Source organism: Rhea pennata, chromosome 6 (assembly GCF_028389875.1).
Source record: "Rhea pennata isolate bPtePen1 chromosome 6, bPtePen1.pri, whole genome shotgun sequence".
NCBI classification, from domain to species: domain Eukaryota; kingdom Metazoa; phylum Chordata; class Aves; order Rheiformes; family Rheidae; genus Rhea; species Rhea pennata.
The window spans coordinates 6899210-6926919 of NC_084668.1; the positions used below are offsets into that span (position 1 = coordinate 6899210).

Sequence of the window (27710 nt, forward strand, 5' to 3'; positions counted from 1 at the left end):
GCCGGAGGCGGCGCCGCGCTCGCTCGCGCTCGCTCGCGCTCGCTCCCGCTGCCGGGGCCGGGCTCGGGGCTCCCTTGCGGCCACCCCAGGGCTCGGTGGCGGCACGCGCGGTCCTCGCCGCTGAGGGACAGCGTGCCCCGGGCTCGGCGCCGCGAGAGGCTGGCTTAAGTCAGCGTGCCCACCTGTTCTCCTACTGTACGTCAGCTCCCGAGCCCGCTGGCGCGCGACCTCCCGCCTTCGATGAGGGTTTTACTAGCACCTGTCATGACGGCCTGGGTTACTTGAGCGGTGGAAAGAAATCTGAGCCACGCTGGAGAAGGGAGCTGGGGAGTGGGAGGCGGAAGGGGGGACAAAAAGCAATGCAAAAAAAAAAAAGTGCAATTTCCCGTGCAGATCACCGAGGCCGGCTAGCTCGCTCTCAGACGGAGTTGCTTCACCTAGCAAGTGACCTCATTCTACATTAGATTTGCCTTTGAAGCGGATTTAAGTCGTCTCCACCCTGAGATAGGCCCGTGGCTGCATGTGAAGTGAGAAACAACCACATCGCTGATCTTAACCAAAATGTTCAGGTCCAAGATGAGGAAAGAAGCCAGCTCCTTTGCACGCTGTAAAACGCGCACGGAAACCGCCCAGACCACCTTGGCGGCGATTTTACATCCTCCTTCCAGCTCCATAAACGCTCGCGGCAGAGCCGCGGGCCCCGGCAGCGGCGCCCTTTGCTCCCGCGCCCCCCGGGTGCCCCCCGGCGCGGCGCAGCCCGGCCCCGGCGGGACGGACGGACGGACGGACGGGACGGAAAGCCGTACCTTCCCGGCGCGGCACAGCGGGAGCCGCGGTCGCGGCGGGCTGCCTGCTCCGGCGCCGCTCCGGGGACTCCTTTTATGAACCGGGAGCGCCGCAGGGAAAAACAACAAAAAACAACAAAAAACGACCAAAAAAAACCTCCCTCCCCCCCCCCCCCCCCCCCGCCCGGCAGGTCCGCCAGAGGCTCTAACGAGCCCCCATTATCCCGCAACAATGGCGCTTGTTGTGCCGGAGCGGGGGGACAATAGGGCTTTGTGCCGGCGGGAAACAATAGGGCTTTGTGCCCGCCGCCGGCAGCAGCGGGCCGCCCGAGGCCGGCCCCGCCGGCAGGCAGCGCCTCCGTTGTGTGCACAGCCAGGTTCGCGCAAGGGAACTTTGATCCCGTTCGGAGCAGCATTCAGATTTTCTTCTGTATTCTCCTGCGGGAACTATCGGGGCAAACCCACCGCTGTGCCCCGAGGCTGGCGGCTGAGCCGCCGGGCGGCCAGGGAGGAGGCGAGAGCAGGAAAAGCAGCTCAGCCGCCCCGGGCAGGAGCCGGCCCCGTGCCCGGCCGGCAGTGGCCAACGTTATTTTTATTATTAAAAAATAATAATAGCGGGCAGCAGCGTGAGGGTGCAGGGGCTAGAGGCAGCCGTCGATAGCCGGCTGCGAGACCGAGCAGAGAGCGTCGCCCGAACCAAAGAGGCCGCAGAGAGGTGTATTTTACTAAATATGAGATGCATTTTACCAAGCATGAGCTGGCTTTTCCGCAGTTTGCACGCTAGAGGGTGGTGCAAGGATGCTTTTCCTCCGCCGCGGCTCCGCGGGCACCGGCCATCGCCGCCGCGTTTCGCTTCGGGGCTGGTTCTGCGTCGAGCAGAGCGCGGCCGACGCGGTGCTCGGCCAAGCGGGAATCTCTGGAAACAGCCACGATTCGGAACAGTCGCTGTGCAGAAAAGCCGGGGGTTTCCCTGGGGCTCAGCAGTCAAATCTCCTGGCAATTTTTTTCTCCCCTCCCTGGGAAATCAGTAGTTATCCTAGGATCTAGGCGAATGTGAAAAAAACCCTCTCCTAGCCTATTTTTTAAAGGTAAATTTCTGGGTTTTGGCAGACCCTGGGGTCTCCCTTGGAGAGGACATGAGATACCCAGCACGTGCACCAGGGATCAAAATGCAGAAGAGCCTTGGCAAGAAGGCCAGAAATGGGTCCATTTCAGAGCAATTTCACAAAGGTTTCCCTGACCGGTGGGGGGAGCAAGGGAGGAATCGCAGGGCATCTCAGGCAGGATAATTAATACGGAAAGGGAACATCTGACACCTCTGAGATGCCCGAGAAATGAAGCTTTGATAAATAGCCTGAAAGCAAAGTAATCTTTTATCAGAAGGATAAATCCAGAAAACTGGGAGAACCATTCAATACCTAGGTGGTGAAACATCTTTCTCAAGCCATAAGCTTAAAGCGTTGAGCTAAGGCCATCAGTTCAGCCACTTTTTAAGAGCTGGGCAGGGGGACAACTGCTGTGCATTTTAAATTGCACCTCCAAGAATTGCTAGAAATTGATAATTAGATTTCATTAAAAATAAACAGAAGTACTTTTTTTTTTCAGATACTGCGAGCAGCTCTCCTTTAGGTGCTACAGATAGATGATTCCCACCCAAGGTGTCTGCGGTATCTAGAGCAGGTACTGCAGGCTCAGTGTATTTTTTCCTCTATTTTTTCCTCGCCGCTTAGCAGTCTCCTCATGGCGACAACAAAATGTCTGTTTTCCAGGAAACCATTTGAGCTTTACGGATTAGCCACGGTAGGCACTTGCAGACTTCCATAAAGCACACTGACACGCTCCCTGGGGTATTACTAACTTGCCTGAAAAATTGATCAAAACTGATAGAGTTACGGGGCCCGGAGTCCCTTTGCAATCTGCCTTTGCGCTGCTCCGCTCGTACGGAGCCAGCAGAGCCAAGCTGAGCAAAAACACTTGCTTGGCAGGGGGGAAAAAACCAAAACCCACAGCTTAATATTGCTTTTGGTTTTGCACCTTCCGCCCAGCAGGCGCCTGTGCCAGGAGCTCCCTTGGGCCGTGGAAGCGCTCCCTCGCCCTGCGCATTCCCGTGCCGAGCCGCTGAACCCGCCACCGCTGGCGTCAGCGGTTACGAGAGGACCAGCACCCCCAAAAAAAAAAACAAAAAACAAAAAAAATCCTCAGTAAATTGGATGCTGCAAGATGGTAGCAGCCGGCTTCAAAAATCACTGCAAACTTTCAAAAAGAAAACTGAAGCGTCTCCCCGCAGCGGCCGCTGCCAAGCCCGGGTCCACCCCGCCGCAGCCACCCCCGGGGCCGCTCGCTGCCCCGGCCGAGCCCGCGGAGAGGTTTTCCCAGGAACGTCTCCCAGCCGCAGCGTGGGCCGGAGCTCTCCATAGGCCAAAGCCCGCGTCGAACTTCTGCCTTTTTTCCTTCCTTAAACAAAAAACTTGTGAACGAGCTTCCCTAACACAGGGAAAACTCTTCTTGATCTTGACACCGTGACGGGTCTGCCCGGGCGCGCTGCCTGATTACGCTCTTCCGGCACCAACAAAAACTTGGTATTACACTCAAAACGAGCAAATGGGATAGAGCGGGGCTTGCGATTTCGCATCCACCGAAAGGCTGGGCTTTCCCCTGCTCTCGTGCCCTCGCCCTCCTCCAAGGCCGCTTGGAAACTTCTGCCACGTTCATTCCTGCAGGGCCGTGGGAAAAGCCCGTCGCCCGAGGCGCCGAAACCCCAACCCAATTTCTGCTCCCCGCTGCTGGTAACTAGCAGGAGGCGCCGGGCAGCTCGACTCACAGGCCCTTTCCTAAAAAAAAAAGACGAAGAACAACCACACCGCCCAGACACGGATGATTAGCGACTCAACCAGAACTAACTTCGCAGCAAATCGCGCTTGCTGCAGGACGAATCGCGTCGGCGATGGCGGGAGCCAGAATAATTTCCCGGGAGATGCGGGGCTCATGCAGCAGCAAAGCTCCCTTAACACTAAAAAAATTAACATGCTTTCTTGTATTTATAGGTATAGTCCAGATATGATCATTGAACTGAAAATACATATTCTGCACATGAAAAAGCAGTTACCATCCAGTAAGCATGTCTGACTCAGGAAAGGCCACCTGCATTTCTATTGCGCCCTGTTAGCCCAGCCATTTCCAGCAACATCAGTTAGCAGGTGGTGCAGAAACAAATGCAACAGGAATTCAGGGAATGCAACCTTCAGATAAATACCTATAGCAGAAAAGACAAATAAATCCAGCCTGCTGCTATGCAAACACCCGCATAGCCTCGGCTAAAGCCGCAGCAGGGAAAGGCCGCTGCAGACAGCTGCCATCCCCTTGGAAGGGCACCTCCATCCTTAGCTACTTAACGACACGCGGCATCACTTGGAACGGACCCACATTTTCCTTTGAAAAAAAAAAAGATGCGTAACACGTTTGCAGGAAGCGCAGATGAAATGAGGAACCACGTCTGCGAGGCGAGCACCAAAATGCCTGCAGCGAGCACGCGGGCGCGAGCAGGGTCCCGCTGCGGGAACCGGCCCGGCGGCGGCCGCCCCGCGGTTGCCTCCGCGCGGAGCCGCGCAGGACGGAGCTGTCGGCTCGCGGCACGCTGCTTCGTTTCCGCTCAAACACCCATTTAATATGCATCGTGTTATAGGGGGACATTTTTATGTCCGGGAAAACACAAGTGCTCTCATAAAATGACTCAAGGGCAATAAAGCATAAATTGTCTTTAAACCTGTAAAAAGGGTTCTGAAGTCACAAATAAGGCATAAAACAATATAGAGCTAGAAAGTGCTTTTTCCTTATTAGGTTTATCAAAGTAAAACTAGTCTGGCAAGCCAGTTCGATCAAGCAAATGGATGTGGGGGGGGGGAAGGAATGGAAATCCTGATTCATATTCATTGTTTCAATGTCAGTGAGGGAAGAAAAAAGCTTCACTTTAAATGCTTCACTTTGGAAAGCTGAGCTGAAGTTTTACAGACAAAGTAATCAAAGCTGATACAGAGGCAAAAGAAAATCAAAGACAATTAATAGAAACAAAGAAAGCAAGAAAAGAGGCCAAAGTGTCTAATATTAAGGAAAAAAAAAAAGCACAGAACACGCTTGACTGCACCAAGCAGCAGCTTTAGGCATGGCCAGAATTTTAATCGGGAGATGTTTTCTCCTAGAGCTCTCAGCACTGGCCCAGCTATCGCTGTTTCTGTCCTTGGCCCACTGCTAATAGGCACAAGACCCACCTCGTCCCCATCAGTGTATTGGGGGAACGGAGCCTGTCCTGAAACAGGTTACCGGCGTGGGTGGGTTTTTTTGGGGGGAGGTCTTAATGGTCCTACCTGTAGTGCCGGTGAAGCTACACCCGTGACCTCCCGGCACCCCTGAGCCAAGCCGGGCTATCATCGCCGCAGCGCAGGGGCAACGCGAGGGCGAACCTGCCGGGGCCGAGCTCGGCGCGCCCGCTCGCTCCGGGCTCCCGGTTTCGTCCCACACGCCACGCCGTCGCGGCTCTTCCCCCTGCGACCGCTTCCCGGGTCCGCGCGGCGGCGCGAGACCTGCAGCTTTCCGCGTTTTGAAGTTGTGCTTCGTCCTGGTCGTCATCGATACAGCAGCAAGATGATGAAGAGTAAAAGCTCGACCATTACATAGAAAAGTACTCACAATTTTACTACTTGGGAGACTTGCCCCAAACGATTTGTGAGCGGGGTTACCAGTTCATCAGGTCTTTTGGTTTCGGTGAAATGAAACCTCGGCTATGTGAAGTGGGAACTGCAAAGGGGATCCATCAGTCTCACCTTAGGGAGGGTCGACTCACATCTAGGCAGTGCTCTTCCAGGATATTAAAAATACTGCACAACTTTGCAAAATCCAAAGTTTTTTTTCTTTTTTTTTGTCAGAAATGATCCATGCTGTACATACAGGAGTGACACAGGCGGAGAAATTCAGCCCTTTTGGCCTCTCTGCAGCCTGTTTAGCACTGTGGACAGATTTGTACTCCTCTCAGTTACACCTGGCTTAGGTCCCGTGAGCTCATCAGCACAAATTTTGAGGGTAAATCTTGACAGAGATCAGAAAATTATGACAGTCCCTAACCCTGAAGAAAACAGAACTGCTGGAGAGCAGTGCATGCAAATGTACTCTCTTTCCTCAGAAGAAGATAGTGGTTTTGACAACAAATTGAGTAAAAAACTCATTTGGTATGAAGCAAATAAACCAGGAAATATTTCCAGCTACTGCTTTGCAGTAATGGAGACTACATTTAAAAATAACGTGCGTGGATCTGCCGTACCACAGAAGGGAACCGAGTGACAAGCAACCGTGACGTGACACGTCTGCATCACGGCTTTTGGCCACAGTTCAGACGTCACCAGGCTCCAGCGGCTGGTTGCATTAAGTGCACGAAGCTGCTGCTTGCTGTCGGCTCCCCTGGAGAAGCGCTAGCAGCCTCCCAGGGCTGCCCGGCCCTGAGAAACCAGGGCAGATTTCACCGCTGCGCTCAGGGGGGAGCCGTCCCACCCCGCAGAGCTGGAAGAGGGGCGTGGGGCCGGCAGGGAGAAAGGAAATGTCTCGAGTTGCTCTGCTATAACTTGCTTCTGGTCCGGTTATTTCCTAGGTCTGGCAGTGGGAGCGACGCAGAGATGGTTCAGCGAGTGCAGCCCCACGGGCCGTGTTTTAGTGAACCTCTCTCACACCTCGAAACAAACTGTTGAACTGCAGCACCAGGAACGCAAGTAGCTGCTGGTGTTTTACCTAGGCAACAACTTCCACAAGCTCTACGTAGTATATCATGGAGGACATAATACCCTGTCATAGAAAAGTTTCTTCTCCAAAATCCTACTTTGAATTTTTTATACAAAGACAAGGCTTTTGAGTCATCAGAGGAAATAATTAAAACGATCCACTAGCCATAGGAAAACCCTCAACGACTCTCTGGACTTTCTGCATGATATTTCATCAAAGCACAGAAGATGATTGATTACATTTAAACCTCTACTGTGTCTAGTCATTGAAATTTTATACTTCTGCCCTCAAGTAGACCCCCAAAACTCAACCTAAATAAGTTCAGATAGGTTTGGTTTACTCAACGCGTGCAAGGCAACAAGCTTCACCCTGCTGCAGAGCACCCTTCCCAAGGCACACTCGGGCCCTGGCGCGGGTCTGCGTTATCACCGCAGTTGAGGTGATGTTCTTCTCTAATTCAGCCACTGAATTACATTGACGGGGAATGCAGAAAGCAAAACCAAACTGTGCGACTGAATCACTTTTTGTCACGCATTTCAGGATTAATGAATTCATATTTGCAAAGTGTGCTGAAGGTGGACAGCTCTAAAGAAGCAGCAGATAATAACCTACAGAGGATCCGATCATCTCTAAGTGAAGTCAGTGGGCATCATTTATTGACTTTGGATCAGACAAATCCCTCCTCTGCCCTCTCCAAATGGGGTTTTGCCTGATGCTACAGCAGTGTCAGGTGAGAGACATTATCTGCAAGCTAAAGCTCGCTAAATGCAATGTTCGGAACTGAGCTAACACAACGTTAGCTGCAATGGAGAGAGAAGTCACATTGTTCCTTGGTCTAACCCTGCCGGCACGCAGATACCAGCCAGGCGGCACCAAAAAAACAACAAAGTCCCCCCCACACGCACTGCCCCAGCCTCAAAATTAATGCTTGCGCCACTTCATTTGCTTAGCGGTGAAAGCTTCTTCATGTTATTACATTTGAAGAGTTTTTGTCCAAATGTCATATTGGCATCAACTACAATATTCATAACGTGCTGGTGAACTTTCATAAAGCAGAGGAGAAAATTAACATTCTTCTTTATCAGAGGAAATTGCATCTGAGTTTTCATTCTATCAAAACATCTCTTCAGAGACAGGATAAATCCCATGAACTGCTTTAACTCATCTATCTGTCTGAAGTCCATTCTATGCACTGTTGTAACAACGCGTGTAATCAAAGCAAATGAGCATAATTACCAGTGAGTGCAAATATGGGGGGGGGGGGTTGGATTCTTTTCTGAGACATTTCCTATGTGACCAATGAACGTTGTTTACATTTTAAAACAAGAACAAACTGCATTAGATTGGAAGATAAAAAGGTATATATTAAAAATTCATGCTGAAAGCATCCTGTAGCTATGATTACTCTTACAACTATTCATTCAAACCTATTCTTTTCTTCCCAAGTGTAAACGTAACCAGATTACGAAGTGTGGCCAAATAATAAACCATTTCAAGGGGCAGCGGAGGCTTGAGCTGTTAAGTTTTGTAGTGAGATTTTTCTTTCATTTACCTCTGCCAAGAAGGAACAACCAAAGGCTACGTGCAATTCCATTTATTTAATAATAGTTACTCCCATCTTTCTAGTCCTCGTTATCGAAAAGGTGTTAGACAGATTTCTTTAAGGCAACTTCAGAGCCATAAAACTTTTTAGACTGGTAAAAATGCCCAAACGCGTCACATCGCCCATCAGCACAGACACACTGGGGCAGGGAGACCGCTGCGAGCTGGGGACTTTCCCTCTCTGGCTGACAGAGCAGATTAGGGAAAACCGGGAGGAATTACATGAGACTCTGGTTGGTTTTCACGCCTGACGGAAGCAGGAGGCACGACCCACCGTACGCGTTGCAAGTCAAGTCAGATCACGTCACCGCGGCTTAACGGCAAGGCCCGGTGCACAAGTAGAGCCAGCAGCTAAATGACAGGAACAGAGCTACCTGCCAGCCCGCGGCTCGGGGAATCAAATAATACGTGCACATTGATGGCACTCAACAGCACGCATGCAGATAGACCTTCAGCCGGAGGGTATAAATCACGCACCTGTCCAGGACAGCAGCGCGTCACAGCTGTAAAATCTGGCACTTAATGCTTACAAATTGTGTTTTAAACCAGACAGAATCTTAATCTGTCTTGAGGCAAGTTAATACACCAGGTCTCCTGCTCCAGGTTTCAAAGTCCTGAATTATATTGTTTCTTTCCTGCATTACTACTTCCCAGTTGAAAACAACCCCTGACACTACATTTAAACCACATCTCTCCTTCCATTCATAGGGGAAAAATTAAGTTGCATATTAGAAAAAAATAACTCTTTCAAGAAATCAGCTATGCTATGTTAGCAGCAAAGTATCTGATCTCTGACAGTAACTTTATCCTTACCAGGACTAAACCAAAATGGAACTGCTCAATTTTTTTCAAGAAAGGTACTATTTTCTTTATGAAAGTGGCTGGGAATGCAGGTGCACTTGAGCAAAGAGATTCATGCAATTAGGCTATTCTTGCAGACGTATCAATATGAGCACAAACTAATTCATGGGTCTTTATCTACCTTGCCTTGGAGGAAGTTTTATAGTAGTCTGTTACCAGGGCAAATAAAATTACAGTCGTGTTCTTGGCTGTAGCATCTAGAGTTAAAGTCTCGGTGACGCTTCCTGAGTAACCACGGAGGAAGGGAGAGGACTGCAGCTGGCATCCTGCCCTCCTAACTTCGGTGGCAAGCTCCCCACGATTTCAGGCGGTTTCTCCAGGAGGAACGGTGGTTGACTGTACATATCTCACATAAAGGCCCAGAGGTTCCAAGTGTTTAGTTGCAATAATCTGCATAGATGTGGTACCTGTGCATGCAAATATCCTATTTATCAGCATAATTGAAATAACTGCGGGAATTATGTAAGCATGCAACACTTCAACACTTCTTGGCAATTTGCTTTCCAGTATCTTATTGCAGTTGGTGCTATTCTGCTTCACTGCTGAAGTCTTTAAATGAAGGAGAGAGAATCCCACAGAAGAGAGATCTCAAAGGCTTTGAAAGAGAGTTGCATGTTTCACAGCTATAATATAGATGTAGGAAAAATCTGGCAGTGGCCATTGAAATCAATACCTGCTGAAATTAAAGGTATGACCCAGTAAGTGCATCCTACTGTATTATTTGGTTATGAACTACCGGTTATGGTAGGGACATTTGGCAAACTCTTCACCATTAGATGCTGTTAAACACAATCAGACAAATATCCTAACAGGATGACCTGGTTAGGGTATAGGAAATACCTTGCTGAATCGGACCAAGATCTCCTTCCTATCCGCAGCAACGGTCAGCACTAGCTACTTCAGCCTGAACTTCACGAAGCACTGAGTAGGCAAGATTTGGGATTAATCCTTTCATGTCATGACTCATTCTGGACTCTGAGAGGCAGGAATTGACTCTGTGCTTTAACAGCTTTAAGAGCTGGGTATCCCTTTCAGCGCATTTATCTGGGGCTCTTACAAGTAGCAATAATCTTGGTAACTGTCTAAATATCCAATTCCCTTTTCTGGATTATGTTACATTCTCAGCCTCATTGATCCTGCAGGGCCACAAGCTCCTCAGCTCAATTTCGCAGGTTTATTCAACCCCAAGTTATTGAATACCTGCAATTACATTGCGAAATTTTCATGAACGACCATTTCTGGTTCTAAATCGTGAAGCTTTGCAGTATTGTGTTGCATATTACCATTCCCAGATGAATAATTCTCCATCCCACATCATGTAAAACACATACTGTATATCGTGTACATACAAAGGTGTTACATGTACACATGAAGCTCTTTCATGATATGGGCAACAATTGCCCCCTGCAGAAATTGATGGTTTTGCAAGCTGTGACTTGAGCCATGACTCTTCAACAGCCATCAGGTCTGCACTGAAGTCGCATCTCCTGAATGCATATTGGGACTATCCCTATGCTACGCTCTAAGAATGGAGCAACATTTCAGACTGAAACACTCTAATAGATACTGCTCAGTTAGGATTAAAAATGAGGCATGTGTAATGCAGCAACCTTGTATAAATCAGTGCTCTTCAGTGGTTCTCCAAGTCAAGCTATCCTTTCAGCTCTGAGGCTGGCCCAGGGAAGAGGAAAGTTTCACAGCTTGGCTTGTAACCTATGCCAATATCGAGGGCAATGACCACATGTTGCACTGTCATTTTTTGTTACTATTACACCAACTTTCCCATGCTAGCGACTTTTTGAACAGGTTACAACTGATTTTATTTCTTCATTATTCACAGAGAAGTGTTCTCCTCACATCCTATTCCACAGGGAAAAAAATGTAGATCTGGCAATATTATTCTTAATAACACTGGGATGTTATTTCCCTTGCATCCCTTAGCCTCTGTATTTTACTCACAGGTTCAGGACAGGGTACTGTTAAAGAGAAGATGTAGGTCCCCCATGCCACTGAGAAACTCCGGTTCCTGCTTTCTACCCCATAATCGGTTCTGGCTCCGCAGCAGAAAGTGGGACTAGCAGCGTATCTGCTACGGGCAATTGGGCTCGCGACTGTTTTCTTCTCCACACCACTGTCCTTTTTCACCACCTACGTGCTGATATTCTCATGGCTTTACACAGTGAGGAGCAGCAACGCAGCCACACCAACAGGGCATTCGGTCCTCATTACGGTCTCCCCTCGGCGTGATCTGCTCCGAAGCAACTGCCCTTTGAGACAGGCTACACAGATTGCTTTGCCTGGGGATAATCCCTTTCCTTCCTTCTTTCTAATTACTAGAATAAGGAGTAAAATTGAGCTAATAGTAAGACCAAACATTCTCCAGATCTGCAATTATTTTCTGAACTTCTGCATGTCTATGGCATTTCTTCTACCAATCACTACAGTACAAAATACCCCAGAACTGTTTGAGAACAGGGTCCAATTCCAGACACAGTAAAACACTAATAATTAATGTTGTTTACACACATTTAATTCAATATTCCAGAAGCAATATTCTCACTCTCCTTAGCATTTTATTTGCTTATAAATACAAGCCAATACCACAAGATGGCACTTTCTTACTTGCAACACACACTATTATAAACACTTACCCTCTTCAAATGTTCCCAGATGCTTATAATATGCAACTCTTCAGCGGTTTTGAAACATTTAAAAAAGCAAGACCTTCTACAAACAGTATTTGTGTTAGATGTATATTAAATGAGGTCAGGTAATTAAATTTGAAAAAAGAATTTATAAATATTTCAGATAAGAAAATTTAAATACAAAAGCAGAGTTTGTATTAATTAAACTGAATAACAATTTAAACTGGCCATAATGTATCTACATGGTTCAATTTAATTTAAAATACTTCTTAAACAATCAAGTCCTCTAGCCATTCATCAAAACATCTATCTACTCAACTCTTTAAAAAATATTTTCAGTTAAGAAACCACCTACGTTTTTTCATAACAATCCTTATTCTGTACTATAGGTGGAAATGAAACAAAATCATATTCCAGACTAGAAAACAGGATAAGAAGCAATAAACTATAAAAAAACAGAAAATTTCAGTCCCTTCAACTCACTCTTCTTTGCACTTCTCAAAATGCATGATCCAGTTTTAAAGTCTTTTGAACGAAATGTAAACACTAGAAAACTCATTGTTGAAGTATGTGAAGAATAAAGAGCCCTGCACTAATATAGTGCATAATGATGCTGTGTCAAACTTGTCATTTACATAAATGTCACATTTTCCTCAAGATTGTCATGCCTTTTTTTTCTTTTTTCCTTTTCTTTCTTTCTTTTTTTTTTTTTAAATAATGCCTTTCGATATCAGGAGATTTTCTTATTTTTTTTATTCCCATTGCTCAACAGGAAGAGATGTGTTTTCTGGTCTCTTCAGAAAACTTAGAGAGGATCCAAGTCTTTGACTCTTTTTCTTTTTTTTCCTTTTTTAATAAAGAAGTGGCAAAATTCTACGCTTGCAATCTTTCTGTTCTGCCCAGTGTATTACACATCAGGAGATTCCTCAAAAAACTGAGAAGTCTGAGACTTACAAAAAAAGAAAGCAGTTAAGGCAGTAGATGTCTACATTTGGACGTATTTTTTCCTGTTACATGTCAACGTCGCCGTCGTAGGCTAAGGTGAGAGGCTTCTGCTGCGGAGGAGGGCTTTGATGCTGTTTTGTTCTTTTGCTGCAAGGAAAATAAAAGCATTTCAGGAATAATAGTAAAAAAACTAATAGTGTATGAAGCTTAAAGACAGAAAAAGCCCCACCCCTCCATGCTGGCTCTTTTCATTTCGCAGTTAGGTGACACTGCTGCGTGGTGGCCCCTTGGGCACGGGGCTATGCCCAGGCTGCTAAGCGTGCAGGATTGGTGCCGCCTGCCCGAGCAGGACGGGTCAGCCCTGCTCTTAGTCTGCAAGACGGAATAAAACAGATCTCCTGTGTTGTCATCTCGGACGACCGAACAAGGAGCGTCTCACAGCAAAGTGGAGCCGCCAGCCGGCTGCAACGGGGATATGCTCATTCCTCCCTTGCAGTGAAGCAGCAATAACTGCTGTCACGGAGACACATACTCACTCACTAGTTTCAAGTGATGGAGAACCAAGTAATGTTATTTATAAAAAATCCTCTATATGCTCCACTTGGAGGTCACAGAGAACTGGTACTTATGTCTTATAAAAAATAAGGAACTACCAACTAGCATTCAAATCTGTTGTTTAAGTTTTTAATTGAAGAGAAAGAGAGAATGAGCAGGAAAGAAAATGAGAGAATGAGAAGGGGAGAGAGAGAATAAAGCGATTTTGGATGACGTAAGGTAATGTCACTATCGGGAAACAGCTGTGACTCTCCAGTTCTCAGCTCAGCTTTGCTAGAGTTTTGAACAATTTAGAGTATTATGATTTCTGGAGCTCTTCCAGCTCCGTGGGCTTCAGGGCCACCTGTGGGCCCTGCAGGGCATGTAGATACTGATGCTTCATGTCTTGTTGGATGCATCTGCTTAAATATTTAAACCGGAAAATGCGATGTCAACCCTATTAAACCACAGCCCTTGCGGTGGCTGCTGCTCCGGGGGAAGGCAAACATCTCGGCTCGCAGCACAACACACAGGCAGAGATACACGTGGGTTTCAGGATGCAGCAGGGCTTCAGGACACCAGCATCCTACTGCTAACTGTGGCTAGAAATAAAAGCTTTAGAAATGGGGCATGTTTCCTCCTGACGGTCTCGCTGTGAAAAACTACCTGAGCCGGAGCCCAGAGCTAGGAAGCCACATCTAACCCAGGGTCCCACTGCCCGGCACCTGCTAGGCCATGGGGGAGTCCAGCTCTCCTGTCCCCCGCAGCACCCGATAGCGGAGCCCTCACCATGGGACAGTGCACTGTGTGAAAAATAAAATCTTTTCTTTATTTTAAATAATTTCATCAGATGCCTCCTGTTTCTTACGCCGTGGGAAAAAAAATTCCCCATTTGCCTTCTCTACTCCATTCACGATTTCACAGATCTCCCTTATAGTCCCTTGCCAAATACCATATTTCAGCTGAACGACCTTACTCTACCTAGTCCTTCCTTGAACAGAAGCTAGCTTCTAGATCTAATCAGCCCTCTTGTCTTTTTTTTTCAGTTTTACTTATCTTTTTTTGAAGCAGGTGCAATAAAAGGCCCTTTAATCCCAGCACAAGTCTGAATAAAACCTTTTGATAACCAAAAAATAATTCTTTCTCTAAATAGACACATATGTAGCCTGTACATCCACAGTGCTTCTGCAAGATCCTATCAGTTAGCATTTACAATTTTGAGAGGTTTAAATTATTCTGAGGTAGGGGCCAAATGATGGTGGTTAGATTATCCCAAGCTCAATTCTTCCTTAAGACTTTGAAGATTAAATCTCTGCAACAGAGGGCTTTGCCTGTGCTGTATCTTGGATTATTTAGATAAAAGCAAACAAACAACAGACAAAATACCTGCAGGACTTACCACATAAGGTAGGACGTAAAAATCATGAAAATGAGGAGGAGGAACCCACCAGCTGATACCCCATACACCCAGATCTTCAGTCGACCATCTGTTGGAAGATGGGGAAACGATGGCGGGAGAGAAGGAAAGAGTAAGAAGCTTTATGTTAAAACACAAATTCTTCAGAGGATAAAGAGGATAAAAAAGAAAAAAACACACAAGTAAAACTGGTATTACTGCTGATGGGAAACACAGCAAGGACTGCCTGGGAGTACTCCATCAAGAGTACGCTTTTGATGGAAAACATTTTCCTGCACTCTTTTTCAAGCCAGAATTTTAACTTTGGTGAAGATTTTAGGCTCTCCTCAGGAAACCTCGGAACGAACCCTTCAGGTCCGTGCTCCGAAGCAGCACGGCGGCCGTGCAGCGCGGCACGGCCAGGCCGCCGGCCCCGGCAGAGCAGGGCGCCGCGCAGGGAGGGCCTCGGGGAAGGGATGTGACCGCTCCCGGCAAGCACCCGCGGGTCACCAGGGGTAAATACCAGTGTGGACAAGCTACTTATTGCTGAAAAAAAAATGCCTTGGACAAGTACAAACGGGAATAAATTCAGCTTAGAAGAAAAACAAGAATATGTTTTGTAAAACTAAGCGGGATAAAGTTGTGCAACAGCTTTCTAGTAGGACCACGGGAGCCGGAGACATAAGGAGTTTTAAGGGGGGGGTGAGATCGGGCTGCAGGGCTCGTTTGCAGGCCGGGCCAGGGGACCGGATCCTGCGACCCCTGCAAGAGCCCGTCCGCGCACGAGGCTCCGCTCGAGCGTCTTGGTACTTTCCTTCTGACAAAAAGTTTTGAAACGTGTTGTGTTGAGGGTTCTTGAATTAAAAGCTTTGCATTAATAATGATCATTAAAAAAAAAAAAAGGAAAAGGAAAAGAAAAAAGCATTTCTGCTTCTTGCCCAGATCTGGACGCCCAGAATCCCTTGTAGATAGAAACTATGCTTCCCCCCCCAGTGCAGTGTGTTTCATGTCAGAGTCATCACTACCTGCTGGGGGCAGAGATACGAACCCACTCCGTGGCCACGGCAATGATCCCGACAGAAGACTCGCTCACGCCCGCGTGGAGCTGCTGCGCGGGACAGTCCCTGAGCCTACTCCTATTCCATCTTTGCACGGCGGTCTTTTTCAAAGGGAAACAAAATTTAACCAGGTCCCACCCCTGCCGGTTTTTCCTGACTCTGTGGAAAGGCTGAGGATCTCTCACCGAGGTTCTCTGCTCCCCAGAACACCGGCAGCCTGTCCCCGACGCGAGGAGAGCCCAGTGCCTCCTGTCCGGGTGTGAACGCTGCGCAGTCCGGCCAAGGGCATTGCACGGCAAGAAGGTGGCCCCACGCCCTGTCCCCCGCGAAGGCAGAGAAGCTCTCCGTCCCCGGCACGAAGGCACCGGGCCGCGCAGCCTACACTTTAGCCATACCATTTAAATTGCCTCTCAACTTGAGAAGGGTTTTTGTACCCGAACCCTGGCCTCTCTCAGTGTGGTTCAGAAAGAAAAAACACAGCCCGGTTCGAAATCGGTTCTGCGCACTCCTGCAGAACGTTTAAAAGAACAAAATCCTCAGCCTCATCGAATCGCTGCAAGATTTGCGCTCCAAACCGTAACCAGGAACGGAAACCAAATTAAACAGACAAAGGCACGAAGACTTTCCCCGACAGATACCAGGCCTTAAAAGTAGACAGAGGTCAAGGGCTATCAGAGGGCCACGATGCCACCCACCGGGAAGGTTCACCACAGGCTCGCTAGCAAGAGCTTAACTGGCAACAGTGGCTCCCTAGCAGTAATTACTGCAACTCTGCAAATTAGGAAGCCTGACAGCCTTGCTTTAGAGGAGCAATTACGTATTTTATCACAAAGCTAGACAAAGAAGGGGAACGATCTGAAGTGTACTAGCCTTGAGCTGCAGTCTGAAGGACACGTACAGGAACAGACTGAAGAGATACCTTCAAGGCTCCATGGGATTGCCTAGCAGGCACGTGCCTTCTTCATTGCATTGCTGTGTATAGTTTCTGTAACATTTTGCCCCCAAATTAAATCATACCATGCTTTGTAAAAAGCTCCTTAGTCCCCCTTTCTCTCTGCCTGCTCCTGAGGGAGAACCAGCTCCGTGATGCTGCACCGAGGCCAAGCTTTCAGGGTTGCAGCTTGAATGCTGATTTGAAGAGAGGGGGATGCAGCATCCACCTGCTCCTCTCTCCCTTTTGCTATCCCCACAAAGCTATCAGCTGAAGACGGGACACCTGAGTAAGTCTGCAGACACTGGCAAAAAGGCAATTAACCCCAAACCTGTGACCTGAGGTGCCAGTGAGCTGCGTAGGCTTTTGGATGATGAGTTTGATCTAAACCCAGCCAACTTTAAAAGGCTTTGGACCAAGCTCTATTAGCTCTGAGACTGTCAACGCAAAGGGTAACTACCGCATGCAAATCAAATATGTAAATGTAACATTCAAAGTGTGATCACATATATCAGGCAGAATTATGGCCCCTTGAAAACCGTAGCAGAATTTTTCATTACATGTTTTCTAAAATCCCGTGTTCATTACAAACTAATAGGAAACAACCACAATGTCATAGAGTACAGGGAAGGAGGCACTGGGAGGATTTCAGAACATGGGGAGCATTAATGCATTTTGACTTGCCTGACACTTTTGTCTCCTACTTTAAAGTTTCCTTCCTATTTTAGAAATTTATTTTGAATAAATTCATGGTGCAAAAATAGTTTTAAAATGAGAAACTCACCAAAATATAACAAAACTGTAAGTGTGTGAAAAATGAGGAAGAAAAATACAATGAGAGCAAGAAGATCAAATGGGTATGTTTGCTTCTGTAGACTTCTATTCCCCAAGTTTTACCCAACCTCACTCATTCAGTGTTCAAAATTACTTAGCTACGTTACCTGAGTAAAAAAGCAATGCTCATACTGGTATCAAATACTCTAGCAACGGCTCCAGCACTGTATGCTGGTCTAGGCACATTCAGTCTGCCAGTTCAAACTGGGAAACATTTTATGACACCAGAGTTAAATTCAGTTTTAAGACTCACTATTTGGGTACTGTAGCTTGCCCGTCTCCCCCACCACCACCACCTTTTTTTTAAGTGTGTTAACTTCAACACTTAAAACTTCAGCCTCTTCTATACATTTTCTATACCCGTTTTTTTCATATACTTTTGAAATGCGGCAAGAAAAACCCAACCTCTTCTTTTATGAAATCTTAAGATGTACTTCTGCTCTGAGTCTTCTGAAGTGCTATGATCAATGTCTTTCCTGGTCCAACTACAACATTTGTAGAAACATCATCAGATAATAATACTAAGCATCCCCAAATCACATATGAGTATTCTTTTGAAAAATATTATTGCTTCATTTTGTCTCTGCTATCTCTCAGCATAAGAGATTATGATTATTCTATATAGCCACAAAGGAAAGAAAGATGACACACAAGTTAGCAATTGTGAGACTGCTCTGCAGCTCCCAGACACAATCTCTGATGTTATGATCTGCAAAGCATGTATCTTTCTTCTATAGAAATGTTGTAAAGAAAATTTATTCCATTCATATTTAAGTTTTTCACCTGGATTAAAAGGTTGAATAGACCATCCTTTGAAAATGTCATGCATTTTTGAGTTGACAGGTTTATTTTTTCCAGCAACGGTCTTAACATCAGCTTTCTTATCTTCTAAACCTGGTACCTTCATGCAGTAATCCAGGAAACCATTTGATCTCATTATTTCTGTATATCCTCGCTCACATCCGCAGACTCCTCTCTAGGTGATAAAAGGGAATAAATAGTATCCTCTTGCAGAACAGTGCAAATTGCAGGTAAGCTAGAAAGAAACTGTGAGCTACTTTCTGCATATGTAATCAGCAAGTTAATCTCCACCAAACCAAACAAGCCAATAACTGGTCCCTGCAAATCCATTTCAGACCAAAAAGACAAAAGGTAAATAGGGTATTAGTTGAGAGAGAACCAGTAATTATAGAGAAGACCAACATGGAGCCATTTTCATGCATTTTCATCCTAACAGGCTCAATCACAGGCATCTGTGGCTTTATCCACAATCCCTCTTGTCAATAAAATTTTTACCGCTAACCACGCTGGCCATTAGATAAGATTAACAAAGAAACTGTTTGATTCCAGAAAAACCCTCTATTCCCAAGTATTTCCATTTCAGTATTTCTTGAAATGAAGTCTTTATCACCAAATACCCATTGCCCTGTATCAGTCTAGGCAGTTTTTTCTAGAGGTTTCTTAGAAGTCTTTGGCTCACTAAATGGATACTCAATTTTCTGGATGTCTACTTTAATATAGCTTTCTTATGTTGTCTTTCTTTGCTAATTATCTTATAATTACAATATCTGCCTGAGGGTCTCATGTTACGGTCCAAAGAAGTGATTGATTTACATTATCTGTGATCAGAAGTTAACTCTTGACCTCAGCATTTTGCCACAACCTCCTCAATATGTTCATAGATGATCCTGAGCTTTTGAGAGGCTTTGGACAGAAAATGGAATCTCAAGAGGTTTTACAGATAGTAAGGGCTGGTTTACCCATCACTTTTATGTCCCTGTGGGCTCTTAGCGCTCTCAGAGCAACCCGCATGGCCATACCCAATTGCTACCACAGCTTCCTCACACACTGGGGCTTTCTGTGTCCATAGAGGAGATGAAAGGGAAGTACGCTTTTATCTCCTCTCACACCAGTTTTAAGTAGTCCTCATTTGCTGTGTGACAGAACAATAGAATATAATGAAAATTAAACTAAGAGGTTCCAAAACTGCTCTGCAAAGACAAAACCAAAATCGTAACACCATCACTTGTTTCTGCAGGTTTGTGGTTTCCTTTCAAACTGAAATTCCTGCAACTTCCTCGAGGTGGTATCATGTGCGCACTGAAGTATATTCCAGGGTCCTAAAATGCATTTGAGATACAGAAGATAACTGAATAGATTTGCGGTGTTAATTCCTCCAACATACTCTGCAGCAACTAATTACCTGTGTGCAGTAGGAGAATGGTTTCCTGCATGCTGGACTGCAGTGCTGAATTTCAGCCGGTTTGGTCTGAAGAGAACACCCTCCTGTAAAAGGAATTATTGAGCACTTTAAAGGGTATGTTTTACAATGTTTTTGACTTGGATCACTATAGTGTAAGTATTACTTGTCTGCTTATTTTATATGGTTATATACTAGTCTATGGAGCTCATTAGCATAATATCTGTAGGCATCACATTAATTAATTTGCCTTAACAAGGCAGGGAATCATTATCATATCCATCTTACTAATGGAGAATGGAGATATCCAGAATTAAGGAATTTGCCACAAGCCACATAAGAAGCTGGGGACAGAATCAGGAATTAGATACAGATCTTCTTCATCCCCATTAATGTCTTATCTACATCAGAAGACATAATCCACATTAACACCATAGCCCATCCTCATCTGGGGGAGTCTATGCTTCTCTAGGCATAAAAAATGCTAATGCGTTCTTAACTTCTTGGCACCCTTGCACATAAGAATTTGTATATTATTGTAACAAGTTATTATAAATAGTATTAGGATGTGCAAGCCCTATTGCCTTTGCCAAGAAGTCATGGAGCTTCAAAGCGCTGACCATGAATTTCACTTTTCATCATGTACAGGAAGGCTTTGTAGGTCACAAGAACAGCAGGAATCTCACAGTTTGAGCTCTGAGTGATTTGAGATTCCTGCGCTTGGAACAGAAGAAGAGGTAAAGAATCTGGGCTCTCTACTGAGCTTGTGATTTTCTCTTCCTTTCTCTAGAGTTATACAAAGGTTGCACTATCAGCTGTACAAGCCAGGCCTTTTAGTATGTGCATACTCATTTCTTCCTGTGACCAATCAAACAATAGGGGTAACTCACCCAATTACTCTCATTTAATGACAGGTGTGATGCTGACCTTATAACAAGGTTGGCAAATTCCTACCTGTCTTTCCTACATACAAATCTGAATTGATATTCTGAAAGACTGCAGAAAGGCACTCCAACTGTCCTTCAAGCAGCTGATTCAGAGGATGAAATAAAACAGGATGAAGACTTTTTAATCAGTGGGGCAGTTTTTGGCTATACCTGTGACATTTGTCCCATCTGAGCGCTGACACCACACTGTGCGTTCATTTTCTCGCCAAAGGCTGGTTTTCCACAGGTAGCTGTAACACTTCCCTCCTACAATGTAAAGACATCAGTATTAGTCAGTCTTCACATCGCAACAAAAACCAAAACAAATTCTCAAGTGGGAGAGAGCAGACTTGTGGCAACACTACCTGAGCAAGGCCGTGTTTCCATGACTTGTCCAGAACATCTCTCTTGGTGCTCTAAAGCCTGAACTATAAATGTCCTTGATCGAGACTGGCGACCTGTTGTCTCAAAGCTCCTGCCACCAATGCACATAAGCTCACATGAGCTCCATTCTGACCACTCTGTCAGATGACAATCACCTACACATTGAATGAATAAATCATGGGTTGTCAAAAAGAATCAGCCATAAAGGATAAGGACAGTCTAAGTATACATCAGCTTTAATATCAAAATACCACCAGTTTATTACCCAGTGATAGGCATTATTCAGATTTTCTGCTTCATATGGTATCTTCCCTACCCCAAAAAAGAAAGACTTTTTCAAGCAATCTAGAAGCATCAGATTGAGCATTGTCTGATCTGCTGAATTACATGTTCTTAGCAGTAACTCTGACAGTGCTTAGGGCTGGGAACGCTCCCTAAGCTGAGACTGCAGCACAATTCCCTGCATCGTCTGACCACAGCCAGACGTCAGAAGTTGAGAATGGGCTACGAGTTTGAATAACGGAGGCCTGAGCGTAACTGACTTTTGTAAATTAACATAAACCAAAAAATGAAGAACAGCTATTCTACCAGTATGAGCTGTAATTGCCAAACTATAGAGGCATCTCTATCTCAAAAAGCTACTCAGGCAGGAATATACTGCAACTTCTCAAAGACTTTACCTGGGCAAGGCACAGAACAGGGTAATTGCAGGACACTCTCTTTTGAAGGCAGCTCACCGCATAAAGCATTTTCCACTGGTTTGTAGGTAACAGGAACAGATGCATCATGCACTACACACGTGAGGCTGCGGACTTGGAAGCCATCTCCACACTGTCCACCCTACAAAACAATAGAAAGGAACAAAGACACACACTGCTGACATACGCACATCACAAAAAAAACATGGTTGATTCCACCTGAAAAGACTTCAGAGACAAAAATCTGATCCCTGGACTGAACAGTCCACCAGGTATGCCAGGTCATGGGAGGACAGACGGAGATCTCCAGGCATGTCTCTACTGAAGCTGAGACCCAGGGTCACTGCCAGGCTGCTCTCCCTGTGCTGGCAGAGCCACCACATCGTAACCGAAGTGGGAGAACAGCACACAAGTGCTTTCCTTTCTCCACCCGGAAGGTCCAGGAAGAACTGAGTAGCTGAGGCGATGAGGGAGAGCTCTGGCAGGAGCTTTCTGTGCAGTGGTGCTGTTCCACACAGTCCTGGCTAGCAGCTTTGCCTCTAGGTGCCGACTGGATGCTAAGCATGGATGAGAATTACTGTACTCAGCACTAATACAGTTCAGAGTGGAACAGAGTCACAGCTCTCGGGCAGTGTGAGAGCAGTTTGGAATAGATACCAAAAGAAAATATAATACTGAAATGCATTAGCTGGAACAATTCAAATATACAGGACTTGAAGTCTGTGTCTAGCATGTGGCAAGGATGGAAAGGATATGTGAAGAGCACTGCTTCAGGACAGTTGGTCCTTTCCCATAGGGCAAGGCTTAGAATCTCCTAGGAGAAGGGATCAGTACCAAAAATGATGAATGTCCTAGAAGAGGTAACTTTCTTGCTGAACTTTCCTGCCTTTGATTAGAGCTAATGAATTAACTGATTCTTAAGATGTACCCCGCTAACTGAAAACAAAAATTCTTGGCTACTCTAAAGAAGCCAAGGGTGGAGCAGGGCATGAAGAACAGGCATTTCCGTTCACCTCCTTTGATGATACAGCCCAAGACGAGTGTTTGAATGGTGTAAATCTGCAACAGCAAAAATTCTTCAGAGCTTTTAATTTGTCTGCAAGGATTGTCGTCCCCCAGGATGTTTGTGCAATTTCTTAATTGTGCAGACAGTTATTGATTCCAAAGCGGACAGATATCACCAATTCATTGCACATACTCTACTGAACTTTCTTTCAACGTTAGCCACGGTCTGCTAGCACTGAATTAATTTTGAACAAGCAGTAGAAGGCTCCATCTGAGCCATTCTTCATTCCAGTCCTGAAACGCTTAACAATAGACCAAAATACTGGCTAAAAATGGCTTCCCTTACTGAAAAGCCAGTATCTTTTGGCTAAACTGATGATCAGGGATGCTGTAAGAACTGAAGCACAAAGGCTATCTTTAAAGGCTGGAATTGTTTCATTCACTTCTGAAAAACAGAGTTGCAGTGACATTTGAGGAACACACCTTAGCTCTGTGCAACACTTGATGCACATGTATCCTACGCTTTGCGGAAATGGCATTTTACAAAATTCAGTAAATAAAATGCGAGAAGAAACATGGAACACTGCCTTTATATAACTGAGGGAAGTGTTACTTGCTTGGCAGTAGATTTAAAAAAAAAAATAATGGACTTCATCTGCAGAACTGAATGGCTCCCTACCAGCACATTTATTCACCATATGTTTGATAGCAAGAATCTCAAGAATGGCTCTCCTACATACACGTGGTACCTTTTTCATTTTCTGCATTTCTCCTTTTGCTGACACATAAGGAAATGAAAATAGGAGCCTAACTAGTTGGATTTAAAGTACTTGCTAATCAAAAGTGTCTTAGAGAAGTATTAGTGTAGATTTACTATATGCAGCTAGATTTTCAAGTTTTCAACACCATGTTTCACTTTAGTCAGTATGTAACTTACTGTTCTAAATTACTGTTTCACCACTGAATTCTCTATTGCAGTCTCAGATTAATGGTGTGTGAATAACTCATGCAGCTGTCAATTGGGTTAGAGTTCTTAGAAATTGCTGGTGGAAACAGAATACAACACGGAGAAAATTCTCTGGGGAAATGGGCACTAATCAAACTGTAGTGTACTTCTGACTCAAAGAAATAACTCATGGAATAACTAAAGATTACTAGAAAGGACAAAAAAAGTTTTTAAAAAAAGATATGTACGCTTTTATAAGTGATATATAAAAAAAATCTATAAATTCATATAAATACAAAAATAGTTAAATAAATATGAATAATAGATATAAACAAAACTATTTTCTTCTAGTACAGTAGTCTCCACTACAAAAAGCAACATGCTTTAAAGCAACATTCTTCATTCTTCTACCATGCAATACTGGAAATATACACATATTTTCCTATGTTTAGAAAAAGAAATAAATAGAAACTATGGCATCTCAAACAATTCAAAATGTAAAGGTTAGCTTTTGAATAGTGGCTTCCATTTACTTACTTTCATTCAAGACCAGTGATGTGTTCTTGCAGTCAACAGAACCCAATGACACACTTAAAAGATGTAATGTTGCCCTGTCATTTACACATGAATATGACACTGACTTTTTCAAGTACATCCAGCAAGGTCATAAGCAATGCAGGAGCACTGTATTAACTTTCATATCATCTTAAAAATTATTCATGTCCCCAAAATTATACATTTGAAGATCTAATTAATAGGTGTGGAATCAGTGGAAGATTGCTACAGTAATGGCACAACGAGGATGCAGTGAATAGCTCCTAATCAGAGGAGAATTGCCTAGCAAATTATCAAATATTCAGAACTCTACGGATCAAATCTGTATTGTAAATGCCCTTCCCTGGAAGATGTGAGGATCTGAGGTTTGCACAAAACCAGGATTTTTCTCTTGAGTCATGAGCTCCTTGCAGGACATCTGCAGGGCTCTGACGTCCAGGGGGCAGGACTTCCCTCCCCTCGGCTGCACAAATTCCCGCACTGACACTTCCCAGCACATAGCGAACCTGGGGTTCCCTATGTGCATTCGGGGACCTCCAGCCTCCCTGCACGCAGCCTCCCTCCAAGAGCTCCCCTTGCCCCACGTGACCACCTGGAAAGCAAGGAGAAGGTCTGGCCAGCAACAGTTAGTGCTTTTAGTTGTTAGCTTGGAGAAAGACAGACGAGACACAATTAAACAAATACAAGTGTAATCTAGGATAGTGTTTTGACAACCAGAGATGCTTTTAATTTGCTAATATGTTGATATATAACAGCATCTACACGAACCTGCTATTACTTCACCCTCAATGGTGCATTACCAGCCACATATAACACATTAATTACAGAACAGGTAACAGTCCTAATAAGCTGCTTTGCTTGGACATGCCTGTAAGAAAAGTTTTCTCTTTTCAGCTTTTACTTGGGTTTTGTGCATGTTCACGGTCATTTTAGGTAAAGAGTTGATTGGCCAATGCCAGTCTCATCACATATTGGTGCTCATGTTGATAAGCACTGAATTACATAAAAATTCTTAATAAAAAAGCATTATATGATCACATTTAAGGGATAACTTTTAAAATACTTTAGAAAGGAAGGGTTCATACCTGAGAATCATAAGTAGTTAGTGTTTGGTAATGTCTAGCAACTTGACTTAAATTCCTTTAACAGAAAAATTATGAAGAGTGTCAGCCACTGTTAATTTTTGTTTTCTTCCTCCTTATCAGGGTAAAACACTTCAACTCCAGTGGGAAAATGGTTTGTGTAACATATAAGATTAACCACATCTCCCATTTTCAAAGTTCTGCATCCCGTTGTACATAGCACAGCTGCAGCACCCTCCGCTGGAGGTGTGCCCGTGATACGTGTAATTTCATGGACAGCAGCGCACTGATTTACACACTGCGAAAATCAGCAATACAAAACACTTAGCAAGCCCTATTCCTAAACACACAAACACCTCTAATTATTCACATAAGGTCAACTTACAGTCCTTCTATGATTAAGAAATATATTCTCAGTTATCTCATAATACAAGGAAGAAATATTTTAGCCTAATAATTAGGTGTCCTGATTATATTACTATAGGAGAACATTTTTATAATATGTATTTTGGTTCTACTATAGTATGCATTTACCTTATTTAATGAATTATCCTTGAAAGCAGGAATTCTGAGAGCTTTCTTTAAAAAGTAATCTTAAGCTTCTTTTCCAGAAAAGCTCAAGAATAAATCATCCTATATTTATGAACCGCATTTAATTCCTAAGCACCTCATTAAAGGGAGTTGGACATGAAAAAAATGGCTGCTCTCCAAAAAAAAAAAGCAAAGGGTAGAGAAACTACAACACAGTAATTTAAGAGGAGAAGCAAGCAGTATCGCACTGAGAGTGCGGGAGGAGATCTAGGTTAGAGCAGATTATGATTACTTGTGCTGAGCTGAAATTTAGCCAGCTTCTCGATGTACATATTTTTATTCTGCAAGATGCGTTATTCAGCTGGAATATGCTAGGGTGTTAAAAGAATTAATATGGGAGCTGAATTATCAGCTATGTTATTTTCTGTGGTTGAAGGTTTCCTCTCTAATATTTAGCAGAATTTGCTTGCCTTAGGTGGACAAAATGCGAGTTGAGGATGTTATACATAAATAAATAAAGTATGTAGTACATACACAGCTCATATTCACATCTGCAGTTGCAATGAGTTGTCAGTCAGTACAGGAACTGAGAAAGAAAGGTGGTCCTAATTGCTTCTCTGACCTTGGACTGGCCAAAGGTTGTAATAGTCCAGATTTCATTTATAAATACCTGGGAAAAATTCTAGGCACCTGTGATGCCATCGGCAGTATTCTGCACAGCTCTAAGATGCTCTCCTGCATCTGCTTTGCCTCTGTCAATAAAGTGAGTAGGTAATCAAGAGGCCACACCACGCTAGAGGGCAGGCCACGGAAGACGAGGGATGTGTCTTCACACGCGTTACTGCCCTTATTTTCCTATGCTCTGCAGTGCGAAGAAGCAGCCACAGATCCCTGCAGAGGTCTCGTGCCCTGGGATTGGAAGAGGGATGCTTCCACTCAGCCACACGTCTCTCACCTGCAGCTCTGCAAAGCTGGCTTCATGGAGACTGAGCAGATTTTGTTCTGCCTGGGAAAACTTCAGTGCAAGAGATTCATGTCCACTTTATCTGGCTAACTAACCAAAACATTTAAATATATGAAACACGATCTAAAAGATAAGGAGAGGGGGAAAAGTGTAGGGGGAGGCAGAAAATCAATTCAAGTTTGATGCAACTCAAGGGCGGTGAGAAAATGAAGACTCCAGTGCTGACAAAGCAGAGGTGCAGAGTGTATGTGCAGCACATGGCAATTTATTCTAGCCATTTTTTGATCATTAAAAAGATAGTCACACTTAGGAGAAAGTAGAAATAAGCATTTCATACCATAACTTACACTATGGTACTTAACATCTCGTAGGGAGAGACCAGCTAGCAGACTTAAAAAAAAAGAAAAAAAAAAGAAAGAAAGAAAATAACCTACTAAATGCTTGTGAAAACTAGCCAATCTATTTTTGTGTTAGAGTTATTTTATATAATTAAATTATAGGTCACCATGGCTATGCTCACTCAAGCACATTTACTCTGTAAATCTCCTTTAATACCTCTATAAGCTCACAGTACTGGAACTCATATTGTTATAAATAGTTTTTGATGGCTGGAAGATTAGGTGAGCAGGTTTACCATTCTTGAACTTTCCCCACTTTAGCATGGATCTTATCAACACTTTCAATGACAAAAAAAAAAAAACAAAAAAAACCCAAACAAACAAAAAAAAACTCTGAAGAGCAGCCTAAATCAATTCTGCCATATTACCATGATTTTTATTGTTAACATCAACGGCCTGCACTGCTGGGAGCACTCAGGGAACGTTAGAGAAGGCCTTACCTCCACGCGGCACGGAGACCACTCTCCCAGAGCCCAGCGGTAGCACGGCTTGACGGGACAGTGCCTGTACTGGGAGAGCTGAGCTGGGCATGGTCTTCCTCCGCCCTGCGCCTGCAGCACGACGGCGCGCGATCGGACCGCTTGGCCTGCGCCGAGAGAGGAGACACCAGAGGATGAGCAAGATGATACTTTCTTCTTTCTTTTTTCTTCCCCTCATTTCCCCTACA

General features: G+C 44.7%; 1 protein-coding gene across 1 annotated transcript in view; it reads right to left on the reverse strand.

The window, feature by feature from the left end:
- Positions 1 to 11888: 11888 nt before the first annotated feature.
- Positions 11889 to 27710, reverse strand: part of THSD7B (thrombospondin type 1 domain containing 7B) — a 257577-nt gene continuing 241755 nt past the window's right edge. The window contains 10 exon segments of the mRNA XM_062578475.1: positions 11889 to 12748; positions 14535 to 14622; positions 18138 to 18330; positions 19558 to 19640; positions 20139 to 20248; positions 20403 to 20412; positions 20652 to 20747; positions 20846 to 21019; positions 21545 to 21704; positions 27484 to 27629. Coding sequence (XP_062434459.1) covers positions 12667 to 12748; positions 14535 to 14622; positions 18138 to 18330; positions 19558 to 19640; positions 20139 to 20248; positions 20403 to 20412; positions 20652 to 20747; positions 20846 to 21019; positions 21545 to 21704; positions 27484 to 27629 — 1142 coding nt within the window. The 3' untranslated portion in view covers positions 11889 to 12666.